Source organism: Hyla sarda, chromosome 1 (assembly GCF_029499605.1).
Source record: "Hyla sarda isolate aHylSar1 chromosome 1, aHylSar1.hap1, whole genome shotgun sequence".
Lineage (NCBI taxonomy): Eukaryota > Metazoa > Chordata > Amphibia > Anura > Hylidae > Hyla > Hyla sarda.
The window spans coordinates 588,751,727-588,773,195 of record NC_079189.1 but is presented as its reverse complement, the minus strand read 5'-3'; the positions used below and the strand labels follow the sequence as shown (position 1 = coordinate 588,773,195).

At 44.7% G+C, this 21,469-nt stretch overlaps 1 protein-coding gene and 1 pseudogene across 2 annotated transcripts in view; one reads left to right on the top strand and one right to left on the bottom strand.

Annotated features, from left to right (window-relative positions):
* Positions 1 to 21,469, bottom strand: part of TTC33 (tetratricopeptide repeat domain 33) — a 239,843-nt gene that overhangs the window by 81,809 nt on the left and 136,565 nt on the right. For both annotated transcript variants that reach the window (XM_056545978.1, XM_056545988.1), the window contains exon 3: positions 1,326 to 1,407. In XM_056545978.1, the coding sequence (XP_056401953.1) occupies positions 1,326 to 1,407 (82 nt within the window). The remainder of the gene's footprint in view (positions 1 to 1,325; positions 1,408 to 21,469) is intronic.
* On the top strand, positions 20,718 to 20,825 carry LOC130343751 (U2 spliceosomal RNA; annotated as a pseudogene).

Below are 21,469 nucleotides of genomic sequence, written 5' to 3'. Positions count from 1 at the left end.
CTTAACACATTGTTAATTTAAACCTTCAGACTGGTGACAAGGTGATGTGTTGGCACTACACACACAGTTACTTCCTTCCTTACTTAACTAGCCACCAGTACACACACAGTTACTTGACCCTTTACTTTGCAGGCCAATAATAGCAAAGCACATACTCCTTACTGTTATGCCTTAACATAGTATTGGAGTGCACTGGACTAATACTGTGCTGCGGGCTAATTTACAGTACAGCACTATAGAAGGCATGTGAAAGAAGAAAGGGTTATTAATGAACTGTGTTCACAAGATGCCATGTGAGCAGAAATAAACAGCAGCTGTGATGAATGGTTCTGCCAGAACCCATAGGGTTAATTCTTTTTAGTTCTGTTGTTTATTCTGTTGCTGGGATAACGTCTCTGTGCATTGGTCTCTGGGTATGGTTCAGCTTGCTGAGCCAGTTATACTCTTCATGCTAGCAGCACAAGAAGTCTTTCTCAGTTATGCCTTGCCTGTGAAAGTTCTTGTGACTGAAACTAGCAACCTCTACATATTTATTGTCTATCTGGTTCTGTTACTATTTTTTGCTTGGCTTTTGACTACCCTTTGGCTCTCTGTTATTGTACTCCGTTCCCTCCTGGCTTTGACTCGGCTCGTTGGCTTCGTTTCCTGTGTGTGTGTGTGTGTGTTTAGGTTTATTTCTGTTAGTTTTGTGTGCCTCCAGCTGTTCCTTACCTTTGTCAGTTTTTGTAGTTTATTGTTTCGACCAGTGACTGCCCATCACTTATCAGAGGAAGGGACGGGCACCGTGGTTATGGACCCGCTGCTTAGGGCGGGTACACAAGTAGGCAGGGACAGAGGGAATGGGCAAGTTTAGGGGTGCACCTTATCCCTTCCCGACTTGACAGCAGCACCGCAACAAAGGGGTTACACTAAGCAACAAACAGCTTTCTATTGATGCTGAGATGAGAGGAAGCTTAAAGTTACCTTTCAGGGACAGCATTGGTCCCCTAGAGGATGGAGAAAGATCCACAGCTTGCAGATACAAAGTCCAAGCTTTCTTGGGTGCTCTCTCTTTCCTGCACATAGCAATAGCTAAGCCCTGCCCCTCCTTCCTGTGTTCTGTCCTCTCCGCATGCTTCATACAATGTTTTAGCACAGAAAGCCTAGAAAAAAATTATACTAGATTTTAAATGAGATCGATAAAATACATCAGGACACCATATAATTACTATACAATTTGCAGTGATTGTCTTTTACAGCTAGCTACGTCTGAATAGAATCTTATTTTGGTTTAGTTGCTGCTCAAACGTACATACTCAGAATACAGTATTAGGAATCAACCATACCTGAGCCTTCATCTCATACAGAGCAGCATCTTCTGGTGTTAAATGGATCCCCTCGTCCCATTTTTTTATAGCCTCCTGGTGCCTGAAAACACAAAAAACAGCCATCAATACAAAGCTACATGAGCAACGATACACATAAAAATACATACAATATATTATAATAAGAAGAAGGGGGGAAGGAATAATCATCTGAGACACAAAGGAAAAGATATCAGATCAGATTCCTGGAAAAACTTAAACTCTATTAATAACATTATTCAAAACACTGATTTAATGTTCAGGATCCCCATCTCTTGGCCAAAGTGAAGAGCGGTTACTAAGAGTGTCTCTCTGGGGAAATTAATGGAAACCCTACTAAAGGATTGTGGAACATCTAAAATCCCATGGATTGCAAGATGAAAAACAACATGGGTTTACTTCAGGGAGATCATGTCATACAAATCTTATTGATTCAGAGCAAGGTCTTGTTACCAGAGGGGACCTCAGGGATCTGTACTGGGACCAATTTTGTTTAATATCTTCATTAGTGATATTACAGAAGGTCTCGATGGTTCGGTGTTGGTCTTTTTGCTGATGACACAAAGATATGTAACAGGGTTGATGTTCTTGGAGGGATCCACCAAATGGAAAAGGATTTAGGCAAACTAGAAGAATGGTCAGAACTCTGACAACTGAAATGTAATGTGGATAAGTGCAAGATAATGCACCTGGGGCGTAAAAACCCTCGGGCAGAATATAGAATATTTGACACAGTCCTGACCTCAGTATCTGAGGAGAGGGATTTAGGAGTAATTATTTCAGAAGACTTAAAGGTAGGAAGACAATGTAATAGAGCAGCAGGAAACGCTAGCAGAATGCTTGGATGTATAGGGAGAGGTATAAGCAGTAGAAAGAGAGAAGTGCTCATGCCGCTGTACAGAACACTGGTGAGACCTCATTTGGAGTATTGTGCGCTGTATTGGAGGCCATATCTCCAGAAGGATATAGATACTCTAGAGAAAGTTCAGAGAAGATACTAATCTAGTACATGGATTGCAGGATAAAACTTACCAGGAAAGGTTAAAGGACCTTAACATGTATAGAAGAAAGAAGAGACAGAGGGGATATGATAGAGACTTTTAAATACATAAAGGGAATCAACACGGTAAAGGAGGAGAGGAGATTTTCCCACTATTTTTCAGCTTACACTGATCAATGCTATGCCATAGCATAGCATCGATCGGTGTTATCGGCTCCCCATTACTACTGCCTGCCATGGCTGGCTGCAGTATAGGAGCAGCGATTGGACGGCACAGAGCGATTGGACGGTGATCTTGATCTGCATCCCTGAGCTAACTGGCAGTTAACTTTAGGACTTTTGGACACTGCAATCAACTTCGATTGTGGCATCTAAATGGTAAATGCAGCACATGACTGCGATTGGTGTCCAGCATTAGCCTCGGGTCCAGGCTATGAAGTGTCCACAGGTAATGAGTGCGCTGCATAGTTTGGGTACCGTGCACAGGGCACCTCTGTGATACCTGCCAGCGGGAGGTATCGGATTAAAGAGTACCTGTCACCAAACTTAACTTTTAATATATTGTTCCTTAAGTAATTATAAGACACTTTGCTATTTACTTGCTGTTAAAATTCTCAACTTTTATATGTTTTTAATGTGATTGAAAAAAATGGCCACTAGATGGCCCTGTTCTGTTCCCTGCACAGTTAGTTTGGTCTCCTCTCGGCCTGGCAGGAGACCAAACTCAGGAAGTGTGTGCAGGGCATGGGGAGGCACAGCTCTCGCAGGTTTCAGTGATGTCGCGCCTGCTGGGGAATGCCCACTTTCTCCTGCTGGGAGCTCACACAATGTGAGCAAGGGGAAAGGTATGATACACAGTTTTTTAAAGCTTGGAAATTAAATTTTTTTTTAAGAGGAGGAGGGGTATTAGGAGAAGTTAGGGAATATAATCTGAGTTAGTTTAGAAAATATGGTTTGATGACAGGTACTCTTTAAGTATCGGGTAAATGTCCAGTATCAGTCCTGATACCGATACCATTATTAGGACATCCCTAGTGCTGATGCTTAAAAATGAGGAGATATGTCTTCGGACCCACACACTATAGGATACACTGAACAGGGGACCAGCTGAAGGCACTCCTCCCTTCATGAGATTTATTTCAATAAAGTGAACTTTCTGTAATACTTAAAGCCCCTGCCGTCCTTCCTGACGCTTTTTTCAATATAAAAAGTATTATATATGTCACAGTGTTGGAGTCTCACTCATAATCCCGTATTTCAAGGTGGTCAGACCTACAAACAAGATAGATTTTCCCAGAGGCCCAGCAAATACAAAGTTAAAAGGCCTGATGTTTCAGTATCAATCCGGTTCCCCTCAATTTTACAAGAATATAATGTTTCTGGAGACGGACGCGTTGAGCTCAGTGTATTCCCTGCAGGGAACACGGAACATTCCACATCTATGCTATAATCTGTTTCCCAAGTCTGCTATTACCAGGGCTTGGGCCGCCTCATCCACCGCACGTTCCTGCAGATACACAACTGGATTATAGAATCCCTCAAGAGCTTATAAAAACGTTCTATAACAACCATATGAGCGCAAGGGTAGCGGTGTTGAGTTTATCATATGTAGAAAACATCTGATGCATTTAGAATGTTGTTTGAAGTCATGGATAAGTGACTTTATACTTTATTACCATATTTCTTTTCTTTTACTACTTTAAAAATCATGTTTTTCTGCCTAAGGTATTGTGTGAGGGCTTGTTTTTTGCAGGTTGAGTCAATGTTTTCATTGGTTCCATTTTTGGGGCACCCATAGGACTGGTGTGATCAAATTAAAGGGGTACTCCACTGTTAGACATCTTATTCCCTATCCAAAGGATGGGGATAAGATAGCACTTGGCGTTCTAAACCAACGCTGGGTTCCTACAGCAGTGGCAGTGACGTTATAGTCACGCCCCCTCGTGACGTCACACCACACTCCCTCCATTCATGTCGGCCGACACGCCCCTCCCATAGACATGAATGGAGGGGACGTGACGTGATGGCACGAGGGGGTGTGGCCCTGATGGCATGATCAGATCACGGCCTCCAGCTCAGAGTGATCTGCACAAAAATTTAAAGGGGTACTCCGCCCCTAGACATCTTATCCCCTATCCAAATGATAGGGGATAAGATGTAAGATCGCCGGGGTCCCGCTGCTGGGGACCCCGGGGATCGCTGCTGCAGCACCCCGCTATCATTACTGCGCAGAGCAGGATCGCTCTGCACGTAATGACGGGCAATACAGGGGCTGGCGCATCGTTACGTCACGGCTCCGCCCCTCGTGACATCACGGCCCGCCCCCTGTCAATACAAGTCTATGGGAGGGGGCGTGGCAGTCATCACGCCCCCTACCATAGACTTGCATTAAGGGGACGGGCCGTGATGTCATGAGGGGCGGAGCCATGACGTCACGCTGCATCGGTCCCTGTATCACCAGTCATTACGCACAGAGCGAACTCACTCTGTGCAGTAATGATAGCGGGGTGCCGCAGCGGCGATCCCCTGGTTCCCCAGCAGCGGGACCGTGGCGATCTAACATCTTATCCCCTATCCTTTGGATAGGGGATAAGATGCCAGGGGCGGAGTACCCCTTTAAAGGGGTACTCCGGTGAAAACCTTTTTTCTTTTAAATCAACTGGTGGCAGAAAGTTAAACATATTTGTAAATTACTTCTATTTAAAAATCTTAATCCTTCCAGTACTTATTAGCTGCTGAATGCTACAGAGGAAATTCCTTTCTTTTTGGAACACTGATGACATCACGAGCACAGTGCTCTCTGCTGACATCTCTGTCCATTTTAGCAACCATGCATAGCAGATGTATGCTAAGGGCAGCATGGTGGCTCAGTGGTTAGCACTGCTGCCTTGCAGTGCTGGGGACTTGGGTTCAAGTCCCACTAAGGACAACAATAAATAATAACGTGCTCATGATGTCATCAGAGAGCATTCCAAAAACAAAAGAATTTCCTCTGTAGTATTCAGCAGCTAATAAGTACAGGAAGGATTAAGATTTTTTTAATAGAAGTAATTTACAAATATGTTTAACTTTCTGCCACCAGTTGATTTAAAAGAAAAAAGGTTTTCACCGGAGTACCGGAGTATTCCTTTAATTTACATTGGGGGGGGGGGGGGGGGGGGAAAGATAAATCAAAAAGAGCAATTCAGGCAATTTTCTTTTTAATTACTTTTTACAAACTTCACCTTTCAAGCCATTACAGACATGGTAATAACAACTACACGTACTATGTACACATATATATACACATACAAACATTTTTTTTTACCATAGGCTATGTGCACAAAGAGGTCTGAATTTTTAAGCTTCATAAATCCAGGTTCAGGGATGGGACGTCACAGACCCAGTGTCCTGCCTCAACCTGTGACATCTCTTTCACATCACCCAGAAGTGGTGTACAGCAAGGAATAGAGCTCCAGGATACGTATATATATATATATATATATATATATATATATATATATATATACACACACACACACACCAAACTGATACATGAAGATTCATCAAGGCCGGTTTCTCACACCCCAATCTAAATGAATCCCCCTCCAGTGCACAGGATAACTGAATTTATGCAGAGGCGCTCTACTGTCAACTGGAGTTTACGCCTGGTTTGCGGGATGAGAAATTTAAAATTACTTGTCCAAAAAAATCACTTGGTCTTAAAGGAAAATGGTCAGCTTTCTCCCCCCGCACTAACCAGCGGTACTGGGGGACACTGATCAGTTTGATGCCTACCATGCCCGGATCCGCTGTGCCATTCGGCCATAATCTTCTATTTTCGGGATATGCTAATGAGGTGCAAACTGGCACCGACCAGGCTAACTGGCACTCTGACGTCAGCGCAGCCCAGCTCATCAATATTCCTCACCTCCCTCCACCTCTCCCTCTTCATTACAGAGCGGGGAGAAGAAGGAGAGGCGGAGGGAGGGGAGGAATATTTATGAGCTGGGCGGCGCTGCGGCCAGTGGCACTGATGTCAGAGTGCCAGTTAGCCCGGCCAGTGCCAGTTAGCACCAAATTAGCATATCCCGAAAATAGAATATTATGGCCGAACAGTGCGGCTGATCCAGGCACGGTAGGCATGAAACTGATCAGCATCCCCCGCACTACCAGCCTGTACCACTGGTTAGTGCGGGGGGGAGAAAGCTGACAATTTTCCTTTAAAGGGAATGTGTCACCTAGATTTTGTTCTTACGGATTTGGGCCAGATATTGAAATATGATCTTTTTTCTAATCCGTTTCTACTTTCTGATTGTAATTTTTTAATTTACATTTTTTGTATATTGTTATGGGGGAAGCTATTTAGCCTGAGCTGTTTTTAACATTATAAAAATATATTCTTTACAGCAGGACCCATAGACAAGGGCACAATAGACAGGAACAGCCACATTGACAAGAATGGGAAAGCTGTATGGCCATGCTCTGTGACCTTTGTAGAGGTCATTCTAGAGGGAGAGGGAGGCTAATTTGTGAGCAACAGCTATTGCGCATGCCTCTGTTATCTATCCACTGGTGTCATATTTTACTGTAATCCTGTCTATCATAATAAGGAGGCAACTGATGGGAAATGATATGTACAGAACAGGAAGTCTACAGTGAGTTTTAGGTCTAATGGATGGAATGAAAACAAAGATTTCAGGATAACTTTAAAATCTGGATCTTAAAATGCAAAATTAAGTCTGGGGATAAAGTTAAAGATTGATATTAGAACAGCTCTCCTGGGGATTGGTTTAAGGGAGCAGGCTAGGAATAGGGTTATTATAAAAATAAAATAAATAAAATCACCAAAAAATCCTTAAAAAATATGTTTAACAAAAAATCAGATTTAAAGGGGTATTCTGGGATTCTACAGGGGCTGTAAAGTTAGTGTAGTTCATAATATAGTGTCTGTACCTGTGTTTCAAGGTGGTCTCACAATTCTTATGTAATTTTCGTCCAAAATATTTATTTATAACAGCATACAGAATGACTGTCTCAGGTTTTCCCAGGTTACAGTGCGGCCTGAGACATTGCATCACTAGTCAGGTGTTCAGAGGGAGCCTGTCTGTGCTTCAATAGGTGGAGCGACCGCTGGGTGCGAGGGTGATCATTTTGCAAGAATTGAAGTTTTGCCACAGCTGGAGGCACCCTGGTTAATAAACACTGGTCTATTGCATGGAAAGGATCACATGTATGTTTCAATGGGTGGGGTGGCTGATGGTGTGGGAGGAAGAAAAGTGACCTCACACTTACAAACAAGGAATCATGGGACTTGTAGTTTGAGGGAAATAACTCCAACAGTAAATAGCCAGTTCACAAAAAGATAGCCTCAGTGTTATGGTAATCTCACAACATAGCCATTTACCCCAAGACAAGCGCAGATCCTTCCTAAGCATGTCCATTACTGTCTGGAAGGTAAGTACTAAAACCATCGTATGGTGGATAACCCCTTTAAATAACAGGTGATTGGCTGATGACACATTTCCTTTTAAAGGGGTACTTCGCTTCTCAGCATTTAGAACAAACTGTTCCGAACGCTGGAGCCGGCGCCGGGAGCTCGTAACGTCATAGCCCCGCCCCCTCAATGAAAGCCTATGGGAGGGGGCGTGACAGCCGTCACGCCCCCTCCCATAGACTTGCATTGAGGGGGCGGGTCGTGATGGCATGAGGGGGCGGGGCTATGACGTTACGCGCACCCGACGCCGGCTCCAGCGTTCAGAACAGGTTAACAGGTTAATATTCAGTTCCTAGTCAGTAACTAGTTCCCCAGCAGCTAGAGAGCCACAGACTATGTGAAAATAAATAGCGCAGAATGATAATGCTCACGATGTAGAGGAGGTTTCCCTACAGCAGCAAATATCATCATCATCTGACATAACTGCGGATAGTGAAGGGGGGGGGGGGGGGGGGTCTTATGATATATAGATGGGGCCCGAACGGTTTCCTATGTCTGCACTTTATATACTGTACTTAAGATGTTATTAAGGATTGGGGCTCGGTGTATATTTCAGGAACATGCTTGACGTAAGTCGGTGGGAGCTCAGAGACCCTGTGTCTGCACCATTAATCAAACAGGGGAGAAGGACCCCCGGCCGCCTGGAGAAATGTACGTCTGTTTCATTCCCCCTATCACCCCATTAGCAATAATTCTTTTTGGGTTACAATGGTATCAGTCATGGGTAGGATCCACGTAACCATCTGGGGCCCTGCCAGGTGATATATACAGTGTCCAAGAACTGACAGAAGGCACCATATAAGTGTTCAGGCTAAAGCTGCATTTAGAGATGAGCGAACTTACAGTAAATTCGATTCGTCACGAACTTCTCGGCTCGGCAGTTGATGACTTTTCCTGCATAAATTAGTTCAGCTTTCAGGTGCTCCGGTGGGCTGGAAAAGGTGGATACAGTCCTAAGAGACTCTTTCCTAGGACTGTATCCACCTTTTCCAGCCCACCGGAGCACCTGAAGGCTGAACTAATTTATGCAGGAAAAGTCATCAACTGCCGAGCAGAGAAGTTCGTGACGAATCGAATTTACTGTAAGTTCGCTCATCTCTAGTTGCATTCACACCACGTTTTTGCAGTACAGTTCCCGTATCAGGTTTTTGATGAAAAACGGATTCCTCAAAACCGGACTAAACTCAAAACGTGTGTACAAATTTTAACCCGTATACGGTTTGAAAAATTATGTCCGTTTGCATCCGTTTTTTAAGGAAAAAAAAGTATACATTTTTAACTTTTCCTTCCATTATGAATAAAGTTTCACTTGTTTGATGGAAATTCCAAGAAAAAAAACTATCAAAAACCATATGGTGCAAACCGGATGGAACTGTACGCACATACGTTTCCCATTGACTCCCATGTTTTAAAAAAACGTATACGGTATAATGCTGTTTTTCACCCGGACCAAAAACGGTGGTAGGCGACGGTTTTGGGTACGGGAAAAAAAATTTGATAAAAACTGTAGAAGACACAAAACGGACACAACTGGATGCATCGTTTGGCATATGGTATTCAATGGAGAGTCAATGCAGACGGTTTTCAATACGGTTCCATACGGTTTTCACATTGAAAATGTATACGGGAAAATGTATACGGGAACTGTGTTGTAAAAACGTGGTGTGAATGCAGCCTAAAACCGGCATTACATAACACAAAAGTACAGTCTAGAGTGTGAGGTAACTACAAACACTATTGGGGAGATTTATCAATGTTGTTGCGTTATTTTTTTTGTCTTAGTTTGTCGTTAAATTTGTCGCAGGGTTTTTGTTGGGCATTTTTTTTTTTTTGGCGCAAACTCCACTAATTACTTTCTTTTTTTGTTCCAGTTAGTCTACATTTGTAAGTGACGGATGAAGTGGTTACTTTTTCATCAATTGCGCCTATGGTTTTTTTCCCGCAAAATTTTCGTGCAATGTCGGCTGAAAATCCGCAATTCAAGACCACCTCCCTACGTTGTCTAAAAAAAAAGTCTCTACCTCAGTCTAAATTCCTTTTTCCCTTTGTGAGCGTCCGGAATATGCTTTCTCATCTACCATGTTAGACAAAAAGTAACCAGGCTCTAAGCACATGCAAAATGCCCTTCACAACGTCATTAAAGGGGTACTTTTTCATTTTTTTTTTTTTTTTTTTTATGAACTGGTGCCAGAAAATTTAACAGATCTGTAAATGACTTCTATTAAAAAAATCTTTACCCTTCCAGTACTTTTTAGCAGCTGTATGCTACAGAGGAAATTCTTTTCTTTTTGAATTTCTTTTTTGTCTTGTCCACAGTGCTCTCTGCTGACACCTGATGCCATATCAGGAACTGTCAGAGCAGGAGAAAATCCCCATAGCAAACCTATCCTGCGCTGGACAGTTCCTAATACAGGCATCAGGTGTCAACAGAGAGCACTGTGGCCAAGACAAAAAAGAAATTCAAAAAGAAAAGACTGGAAGGGTAAAGATTTTTTAATAGAAGTCATTTACAAATCTGTAAAATTTTCTGGCACCAGTTGATTAAAAAAAAAAAAAAAAAGTTTGCCACCGGAATACCCCTTTAAGCCCTTAGTAATCTGCTCATGTACCTTTTTTCTCTTTTCACACACAGACGCCATGAGAAGAAACATCCATGGTACACGAAGAAACACCTGAGGGGCAGGTGGGTCATCCTCCAAAGCAATTTCAGGTTCCTCCTCACAAACCAATTTCTATTGAGGTTGCTCCCAGTGATGCCATGCCACTCCCACTCAATGCAAGTCTATAGAAGGGGGCATGACGGCAGGTACACAGCAGTCACGCCCCCTCTCATAGACATGAATGAGGGGGCGTGATGGCTGTGGTCTCCGGTCATCCGTCACGGAGCAGAGTTTGCTCCGTACAGCTTATTTCTTGGTGTCGTGTTGTACCTGTCACCAAATAAACTGTTCCAAACTAACTCAGGCTATGTTCTCTAATTACTGCTAACACCTAGACATCTTATCTCCTATGCAAAGGATAGGGGATAAGATGTCTGATCGCGGGGGTCCAGCCGCTGGGGACCCCCGCAGTATAGCATGCGGCACCCACCTGTTTCTTGTCCGGAAGCGCTGGAGGGTCTGTGTCGCGACCACGGGAACGGAAGTCCGTGACGTCATGACTCCGCCCCCGTGTGACGCCAAGCCCCGTCCCCTCAATGCAAGTCTATGGGAGGGGACTGTCACGCCCCCTCCCATAGACTTGCATTGAGGGTACGGGACGTGGGAGGGGGCGGAGTCATGACGTCACGGACTTCCGTTACCGTGGTCGCAACACAGACCCTCCAGCGCTTACGGACAAGAAACAGGTGGGTGCCGCATGCTATACTGCGGGGGTCCCCAGCAGCGGGACCCCCGCGATCAGACATCTTATCCCCTATCCTTTGGATAGGGGATAAGATGTCTAGGGGTGGAGTACCCCTTTAAAAATCTGTGTATCTTACCTTTATTCTTGCTGACATAGTGCAATCTCCCAGCAGGAAAAAAAGACCTCAGGCTCTGTACATCTTACAGTCTGTGTTGCTATCAGTGAGGCTCTCCTGCACGTTTCAGTCTGTGCAGCTTTATATGAGAGTCTGTGGAGCTTTCACTTTCTGTATAGCTGTTACTCAAGCTCATTGCAGAGAAGCACTTCCTGAGTTTAGACTCCTGCTAGGCCGGAAGGAGACCAAACTCACTGTATTAATTGTAGCAGGGAACAGAATAGAGCCACGTAGTGGCCATTCTTCATATTACATTTTAAAACATGAATGGGAAAGTTTCTGCTAATTACAAAAAAAAAACACTATATTAAAAGTTTTATTTGGTGACAGGCATTCTTTAATAATAATAGGTGGAAACACAAAAAACCTGCTCACCTAGTCCTGGTCCCCGTAGGTCTGCTGCAGATCCTGTTCTCCTTCGTGCGGTTCCAGGACCTTTCCCACTCATCCAATCCATGGCCACAGCAGTATCATGTGTCATGCCCGTGATTGACTGAGCAGAAAGGTCCTGTAAGTCCCATAAGGCACTGGACTGGATGGAGGAGAATGGGATTTGTGGTGGACCTATGGGGGACCAGGGCTAGGTGAGCACCAGGTTTTTTTTAAGTTGGATGTGACATGGGGTGAGATGTGTCATAGGGGATTGAAATGGGGGGATGTAAAATGGAGGGTGTGGGCATGAAATGGAAGAATAGATGTGATAAGGGGAGAGATGCGACATGGAGAGGGAGATGTGACACAGGGAGATGTGACACGGGGAAATGTGACCATGGGGGTGATGTAAAATGGAGGGTGTGGACATGAAATGGGGGGGGGAATGTGAAATGGGGATGGACATGAAATGGGGGAATAGACGTGAAATGGGGAGGGGATGTAAAATTAGGGAATAGGACTATATCGAAATCGCAATATTTACTTCTATAATCACAATCGCACATTCTCCCCAAATTGTGGAGCCCTACATTTGACATGTCTTAGCTATAGGAGGGTCGAAGTATTCAGACCTCCACCGATCAGAAGAATGAGCCGGGAGAATTCTGTTCTCAGGGTGTTTTCTCGCGCCTCTCTGTCACATGATCGAGACAAACTCACACACAAAAAAAAAAAAAAAAGTCTACGGATTGTGTCTTGATCATGTGACACAGAGCAGGGAGAGGAGTGTAGGGCCTTCTTCCGGCTCTTTCTCCTGATCGGTGAAGGTCTGAGCACTTAGACCCCGCCGATCAAAACTTTTCACATGTCACAAGAGGGCTCTAAACCTCCAAAACCTAGGTCAGACATCATATGGCCTTCACCTTCCTTCTGTTCTGTGCCAACTCCATTACATTATCTTTGCCCACAGTACTTCTGATCACAAAACCTCCTCGGGGGGCAGATATTGTCTTATACAATAATGCAATAAACCCCCTCATTCCGGTTGCACCCCCCATCCATTCCTAGTGAGCAGGACCCCCTTATATTTATACTGTAACACTGTTTCCTGTATTATCAATGTCAATATCCTGTCACTTACTGTACATCGCTCTGGAAAATGTTGCTGCTTTAAATACCATTGTTACAATTTTTATGACATCTTAACACAAACACACGGAAGAAAAGTATGACGATACCGGTCACCGGCTTTAGCAAACATCAGCAGACGTAATTGTAGTGCAGGGCGCAGGAGCGTCATTTTCCTACATTAGACGTGCAGATGACTCGGTCGCACATCGAAACGCTCCGTGTGGAAGGATAAATAATAGTCCTGAATGTGCTGTAAGTGGTTCAGGTGAGTCTGTGACAAGCACCGGCAATGGCCACTCAGTGTAACCAAGCATTAGTGAGGCGCTTCCTGTTCTTAATGGATTGTTATCATACAACGTGTTGGTTTTCCTTGTGTGGGATGTACATTAGATGGAAGTGGATAACAACAGAGAACTTATACTGTAAACTAAAATAAATTATTCCTGGACCTCTATACTGACTCATCAGTGGTCTAACCAGGCAAAGGATCATCTGAGTGTATTCACATGGTGCAGTTATATTAAAGGGGTTGTCCGCCCCTAGAAATCTTATCCCCTATCCAAAGGATAGGGGATAAGATGTCTGATTGCGGGGGACCCGCCGCTGGGGACCCCCGCGATATCGCTGCTGGACCCGAGGGTTTGTTTAGAGCATCAGGTGCAGCTCCGGAGGCTCGTGACGTCACGGCCACGCCCCCTCGATGCAAGTCAATGGGAGGGGGCCATAGACTTGCACTGAGGGGGCATGGCCGTGACATCAGAAGCCTCTGCCCAGCATCACCAGTCATCCGGCACAGAGTGAAGTCCGCTGCGTGCATCGGATGACTGAGGTCCCCAGCGGCGGGACCCCTGCGATCAGATATCATATCCCCTATCCTTTGGATCTTAGGGGATAATATGTCTAGGGGCGGAGTACCCCTTTAATGGTTTTTTCCAGCTTGACACCATAGAGTTGCCTGAGGGTAGGAAATTCAAGAGTGATGATGTATGGCAAGTCATTGCTCCTGGAGTGTGGGGGGACCACCAGATATGACCACCAGGGCTGGATCTGCAAAACTGGGTTTATTCATTTTATTTTTATTTTTTTCATTTTCATTAATTTTTTATATAGTGGCAGATCTCCTGGTTTTCATATGAATAAAGCCTTATGTCTAGACAAATGACAAGTTCTACAACGTGTCTACTCTGTATTTTGGCTCCTCAAAATTTTTAAGAACTGCTGTCAGTGAACAAAAACAATACTTTACATTCAGTAAAGCCTAAACTCCAGACTGATACATTGTTGCAAATTAGCAACAGATTGGCCATCATTTACTAAGAGTGGAGTGTAGCTTTAGGGTGCGTTCACACTTCGTTTTGACAATACGGTCACTGGATCCGGCTGGGGGGGGGGGGGGGGGGGAGTGAAAACCGGGTACTCCCGTATCCCAGCCTGACCCGGTCCGTATCTCATTCAATGGGACATGCGGCAAAAATGAGCCGACCGGAGTCCCTATCCGACTCTGGTCGGCACAATTAAATGAATGAGATGGCTGGGTCCGGCTGGGATACGGGAGCGCCCGTTTTTCACTCCCCCCAGCCAGATCCGGTGACCGTGATGTCAAAACATAGTGTGAACCCACCCTTACTGGTCTAAGCTGTTGGGTCTTCCAGAGCTCTATTCCACCACATATTATGGAAGAATAGTAAATAGTAAATTTGTTGGGATTTTTCAAAACTGCCCCGTAAAATGGAGGGCGAGTTGGGTACTTTTGTATTTTTTTGGGTCACAAATTCTGGCGCACAAAGAGTCTGACACAATTTGGGAACTAAACCTGAAAAAAAAAAACAGTTGGGATAACATATAGTAAACGCTGCTCTTAATCACTGGTTGCAAACTATTATAAGGATAGTGGTAAACTATAGAAACATAAAGTCCATTAGAACAGTATAGAACATTTACAATACCCTTTAGGTAAGGGTTACACGTTCCGTATTTTGACAAATATTTTTTTATGTTTTTCTTTTTTTTTTTTTTAAGCCAGTAGTGGATTCTAAAGATATAGGAAATATATAAAAAATAAAAATAAAAAAAAGGACTAATATATCTTCATTTTGCTAGATCCACTTCTGTCATTGTCTCAAAAACTGCATCAAAAACTTCAATGGCAGTTAAAAATAAATAAATAAACAAATAACAATTCTGTGTAAAGCTTAAACCAAGAATAAAAACTTATTCGAAAAGCCTCATGCAAGGTTTAAAAAATGTGAGTCCTACTTTACAGACCTGGAGGACCACTTATCACTTTAAAGGGGTACTCTGCCCCTGGACATCTTATCCCCTATTCAAAGGATAGGGGATACGATGTCTGATCACGGGAGGTTCCGTCCGCCACCATCTCCGGGCTGACACCCCGACACTGAACATTCATGTTCAGAACGCGGGGTTCAGGCAGCTGTGGTTGTGACGTCATGCCACGTTCCCTCCATTCATGTCTATTGGAAGGGGCGTTGCGGCTGCAGTCACTCACCACGCCAGCTCTGATAGACATGAATCGAGGCGGCGTGACATCACGACCACGGCTGTCCGAACCTGATGTTCAGAACGCCATGTGCCAGCCCAGAGATCACGGGGGTTCCCAGTGTCCGAACCCCCGTGATCAGACATCATATCACCTATCCTTTGGATAGAGGATACAATGTCCAGGGAGGTGGATTACCCCTGTAAGGGATCCATTTAATTACAGAAGCTGCGCCTGACAACCACTTAATTGATGGATGGCACCAATATTTTAATGTACAAATCCTTTTAAATATTTTATCACTGGCTTTATGTTGAAAGTTTTGTGTGTTTTATATTATATTTAGGAAAATACAAACTCTAGAGGGGAACACCATGTAGGGTTGCCCACCATTGGAAGATATACCTACTCAGTCTCCACCTCTCTGAAGGCAACTACAAGTTTTCTCCTTGGTAGAACTGAATCCTCTATCTCACTTACATTCCGGGCAGTAATACACACCAGCCAAGGAAACAGCTGCCACATGAGACGGAGCCAGATAACCAGACTCTATATTTAATTCTCATGCATCAAAGCTTCCCCAAAGGGATAGGAAAGAATATCAAAGCGCATGGCTTCCAATGCAAGAGTCAATATAAGACATCTTGAAGATGAGCGGCGTCACTACAACTTACTAATATGAGAGAAGTGGTGCCTGGGGAGACTGTCCCCTGGACTCATTACTAGGATGACATCAATGGAGGAGATCTATAGACAGAGCGCAATAGGCGTCATCCGCGGCGTCTCAAAGGACATCACACAGTTCACAGCAATGTATCCAAAGAAATGCTTATATTATATAGAGAATGAATGATGCTCCCCAAAGCCGAATCACTACTTTACCATAAGAATTTGATTATTCTCCTATTACCGATCCATATTCCATCCACGCTGAGGTGTGACTAACCATCGGGCTGCCATCATGACAGTAAATTATAATAATCCAGATGTGGTATAATATAAATCCATTAGAGAAGACAATGATCGACAGCTTTAGTCTATTTCTGTAGGGTATAAATGAAATGACAAGGGAGATCTTTCCACACAACAATCTTAGAAAGCTGGGTCACAATCTACACCAGAGCTTTAATGGCAGCCATATTGTTTATCACAAAGCCTTGACAATAAATAGTATATACTAAAGACAACACAACAGCTTTCTACAGTAAAATTCTTTAAAGGGATAATTCACTTTACAGGGTCCTCCAAAAAACAATAAAAGGGATAATTCACTTTACAGGGTCCTCCAAAAAACAATAAAAGGGATAATTCACTTTACAGGGTCCTCCAAAAAACAATAAAAGGGATAATTCACTTCACAGGGTCCTCCAAAAAACAAGCTGGTCATGGCATGTCCTTTTGCTGTGACCACCCCCCAGAGATCAACTGTAATCTCTTGGGGAACCTGGGAATAAGTGATTGATTCAACAGTAGCTCCCCCACAGGGAAAATGAAGGAAGCACTAAACAGTGCCCATCAAAATCAAATGGGCCATGAACACACTTGGTCCTCTGGTGTGAAGCACTCTTTGCAGGTGCTTTCCACAAAAAAAGTACTTAAAGTGTACCTGTAAGATCCCACAAAAAAAAAAAAAAAAATAATAATAATCATATGTTACTCAGTACCTAATCCTGACCATGTGCATGTCATTTTATGCCTCTTTCACCTGTATTTATTATAAAAATCCCTCTTTTCATTAGCTCACAGTGTTAATCCTCTCAGGGGAAGATGGCGTGTCCCTCCCTTGTGGTGGTGGGAGGTGATTGGTGTGTGGTGGAATGGGGCATGTCCCTCCCTTGTAGTGGTGGGAGGTGATTGGTGTGTGTTAGGAGGGGGCGTGTCCCTCCCTTGTGGTGGGAGGTGATTGGTGTGTGGTAGGAGGGGGCGTGTCCCTCCCTTGCGGTGGTGGGAGCTGATTGGTGTGTGGTGGGAGGGGGTGTGTCCCTCCGGGAGGTGATTGGTGTGTGGTGGGAGGGGGCGTGTTCCTCCCTTGTGCTGGTGGGAGGAGATTAGTGCATAGTGGGAGGGGGCGTGTCCTTCCTTGTGGTGGTGGGAGGTGTTTTTGCTCATGCAGCCTTGTCCATGAATCATCTCTTGTCCGTGACTCATGGACAAGCCTGATGATCCTGCTGGACTGGTTAGTGTCCCAGTAGTTATGTGGACCCCTAATGGGCTCTTCAGGATCAATTTTCTTTAATAAATATGAAAAAAAAATGTAATAACCATGTTGCAAAAGGTCTTTACTTTTTATCAATAACAACATATAAAAATAGGTTTTCAAAACCAGACAACCCCTTTAAAGACTAATTTCTCAATTAACTGCTCTTTCATGCTGTATGGCTTACACAATTGGTTATCCAAATCCAAGAATAAGCACCAGAGGGTGAAAAGTGACAGCTGCTCTGGGTGCTATTCTTAAGTGGCTATTTCTTCTCTTACTGCAAATTGGTTGGAAAGAAGCAGCTCCTGGACGGATGATTGTAGACACCGCTCAGGGTAGGAGTTGAGTTTAACCATGGTCCTGGACTGGGATCAATAGTAAACCGATGTCGAGGATACCTAATAGGTATAATTGATAAACACTCTATAACCTTGGGAAGGAATTATGATATACCGTATTTTTCGCCCTATAGGACGCACCTATAAGACGCACCCAATAAGACGCACCCAATTTTAAAGGTGCAAAATCTAGAAAAAAAAGATTCTGAACCCAACAGTGATCTTCAACCTGCGGACCTCCAGATGTTGCAAAACTACAACTCCCAGCATACCCGGACAGCCGTTGGCTGTCCAGGCATGCTGGGAGTTGTACTTTTGCAACATCTGAAGATCCACAGGTTGAAGACCACTGGTATAGGAGGTAATACTCACGTGTCCCCGCAGCTCCGGACCCGTCACCACTGCCCTGGATGTCGCTCCATCACTGTCGCCGCGTCCCTGTGGTGTCCCCGACGCTCCGGACGTCTTCTTCCCCGGGATCCACGCTCTCCGTCGCCGTCATCACGTCGCCGTCATCACGTCACTACGCATGTCACTCCTATTGGATGACAGTAGGGCGTGCGAGACGACGTGATGACGTCGAAGGAGACTGCTGGCCATGCAGGGTATCCCGGCACGGAGCAGACACCGAGGAGGCAGGTAAGGTCCTTCCCGGTGTCCTGTAAGCTGTTCGGGACGCCGCGATTTCCCCGCAGCGGTCCTGAAATGCCCGACTGAGCAGCCGGGTTAGTGTCACTTTCGCTTCAGACCCGGCGGTCAGCTTTGATCGCCGCGTCTGAAGGGTTAATACAGGGCATCACCGCGATCGGTGATGTCCTGTATTAGCCGCGGGTCCCGGCCGTTGATGGCCGCAGGGACCGCTGCGATAGGTGTGTATTCGCCATATAAGACGCACCAACTTCTCCCCCCCCCCCCCCCCCCGTTTTGCGGAAGAAAAAGTGCGTCTTATACGGCGAAAAATACAGTATGTAAAATCTGAAGCTATGGTAATAGTAGACATTAATGCTACAAGTATGGAATTCAGAAACAGTATGGAGTTATGGAAGAGGGCACGCAGTCCCAGCATCCTCCTTTTCATGTGTCTCATGAAAGGATTAATATGTCTAGTCTTATAGGGGCTACTATCACACAGACCACTGACATATAGTTTTGATCCAAAGAAAACATTGAGAGAATATAAATATGAAAGGTTAACCGGCATCGGGAATGCGTTCTATGTCAGCAGTTTAATCATCGGGAAAGTGAAGTGAATTCTCGTGTCAATGATACAGCTGTAAGTCTCTATAGGAGTCTATTTTGTCACTAGTTCTGCGTAATGCAGACACCTGAAATATACTGTATACACAAGACATATATTAAAGTCTAACGCCACAGCATATATCATCAGTATCGTACTCTATGCTTATTTTTCTTTCCATTTTGCACTTCAAAACATTTATTTACTTACATATTTAACTTTATACTTACTTTTTTTTTAAATTTTTTTTATTTGCCCACTAAGATACTGGACTCCGCAATCTCCTGATCACAGCAGTGCAGATCCAGAGCTGGTGTCAGCGTAAGAAAATGTATGGCATTCGGCACGAAGGGGTTAAAAGGATTATTCCATCAGAACAACCCCCTTCCATTAGCTTTAAAGGGGTACTTCGCCCCTAGACATTTTATCCTCTATCCAAAGGATAGGGGATAAGATGTCTGATCATGGGGGTCCAGCTACTGGGGACCCCCGCAATCTCCCAGCTGCATCCGGCATTCGTTTAAAGCATAGGGTGCAGCGACGGAGGCTCGTGAAATCACGGCCACACCCCCTCAATGCAAGTCTATGGGAGGGGGCGTGACGGCCATCATGCCCCCTCCCATAGACTTGCATTGAGGGGGTGTGGCTGTGACGTCACGAGCGGGGCGTGACGGTGATGTCACGATCCTCCGCCCCGCATCGCCAGTCATTCGGCATGGATCGACGTTCAAGTTTAATAAGCATGGGCCTTTGAGAGGTCTTTAATTGGTGCCAGTCAAAAAGTGGTGCAAATGCACTGGAATATCCAAGTGATAGGACTCCATAGGAGTAATAAGTCTGCACAGGAATGCTAGGTTTTTACAGGGCTGCAAAAAGGTTAGAGGTATGCATGGGATGGATAGGTCCATATTGTAATAACTACTCTAAATGGTAGTAAGAGGAGGTCTTCATAGGAATGACTTGTCTCCAAAGGACAGATTGGTGTACATAAGAGTGAGAGGTCTCCATAGTTGTGGTAGGTCTACTTAGGAGTGCTACGTCTCCAAAAGAGTAATAGGTCTGCATAGTTAGGATAGATTTACATAAGAATGATACATCTGCATATGAGTAATATATCTCAGTAGGAGTTGTGCATAGAATGAGTGGTCTCCATAGGAGTGAGAGGTCTCCATAGGAGTGAGTGGTCTCCATAAGAGTGAGAGGTCTATATAGGAGTGAGAGGTCTATATATTAGTGAGTGGTCTCCAGAGATTAGGGTGGTCTGTAAAGAAGTGAGAGTACTCCGTAGGAATAAATGGTCTCCATAGGAGTGAGATGTCTTCAAAAGAGTGAGTGGTCAGTATAGAAGTCCCCATAAGAGTGAATGGTCTCCATAGCAATGAGTGGTCTCCATAGGAGTGAGAAGTCTTCAAAAGAGTAAGTGGTCAATATAGGAGTGAGTGGTCTGTATAGAAGTCTCCATAAGAATGAATGGTCGTCATAGGAATGAGTGGTCTCCATAGACTGAGTAGTCACTAAAGAATGAGTGGTCTGTATGGGAGTGAGGTGTCTCCATAGGAATAAGTGCTCTCCATAGGAGTGAGTGGTATGTATAAAAGTCTCTGCTTCTCTGCCTTTTGGCTAAGATCAAGTGTAGTATCTGTTCTTATCAGGTAGTCCACTGGTAGGAATGGATGGCTACATGGAGAAGTAGGTGTACCGAGGCGTTCCGGGGCTGGTGCCACAAAACCAGCTCAACGGCTGCCCTGATGTGACCTGTTACCTCCGGGTCTCGCCATGAGGCTGGGAGGGTCTAGAGCCGAGGTACTTTTGTACCTCGGGGAGTGGTGATCCTGAGGTGCAGAAACTCACTGGGTGTTATGACTCACTGAGTGAACGCATTGCACTGCACCACACACTCTTCACCTTTGGCACTCACCCTTGGTATCCCAGCCTTCTGGCTAGGATCAGGAACATTTTTATAGATCCGGCCGGATGACCGGGCAGTATATCTGCCACTTTTACGTGTGTTTTTGTACACAGGATTTGTCAGGATACGGTAGCCCTTCTGGGTGTCCCTCATGGCGGTCTAGGGGAGGTGTGTGTGTGGCCATCAGGTTCCTCACCTCCCTGCAATCCGCGGGCATCTTGGCTTCCGTCGAGATACCATCAGTATACGGCTCCTTGCTGATACCTTGGTTAATTCCCAGGTTGAAGCCAGGTGCATTTGTGGCCCCTTAGTAGCTTCGGCAAAAAGGGGCATCGAACCTGGATCCTTGCAGGTGCCTTTTGGCCCGGAGGTGAAGGGTAGGTTTGTTGGGGGGCCTCTCTCCTGTTGGAAAATGGCTTAGACTGCATCCTTTGTGCACATTT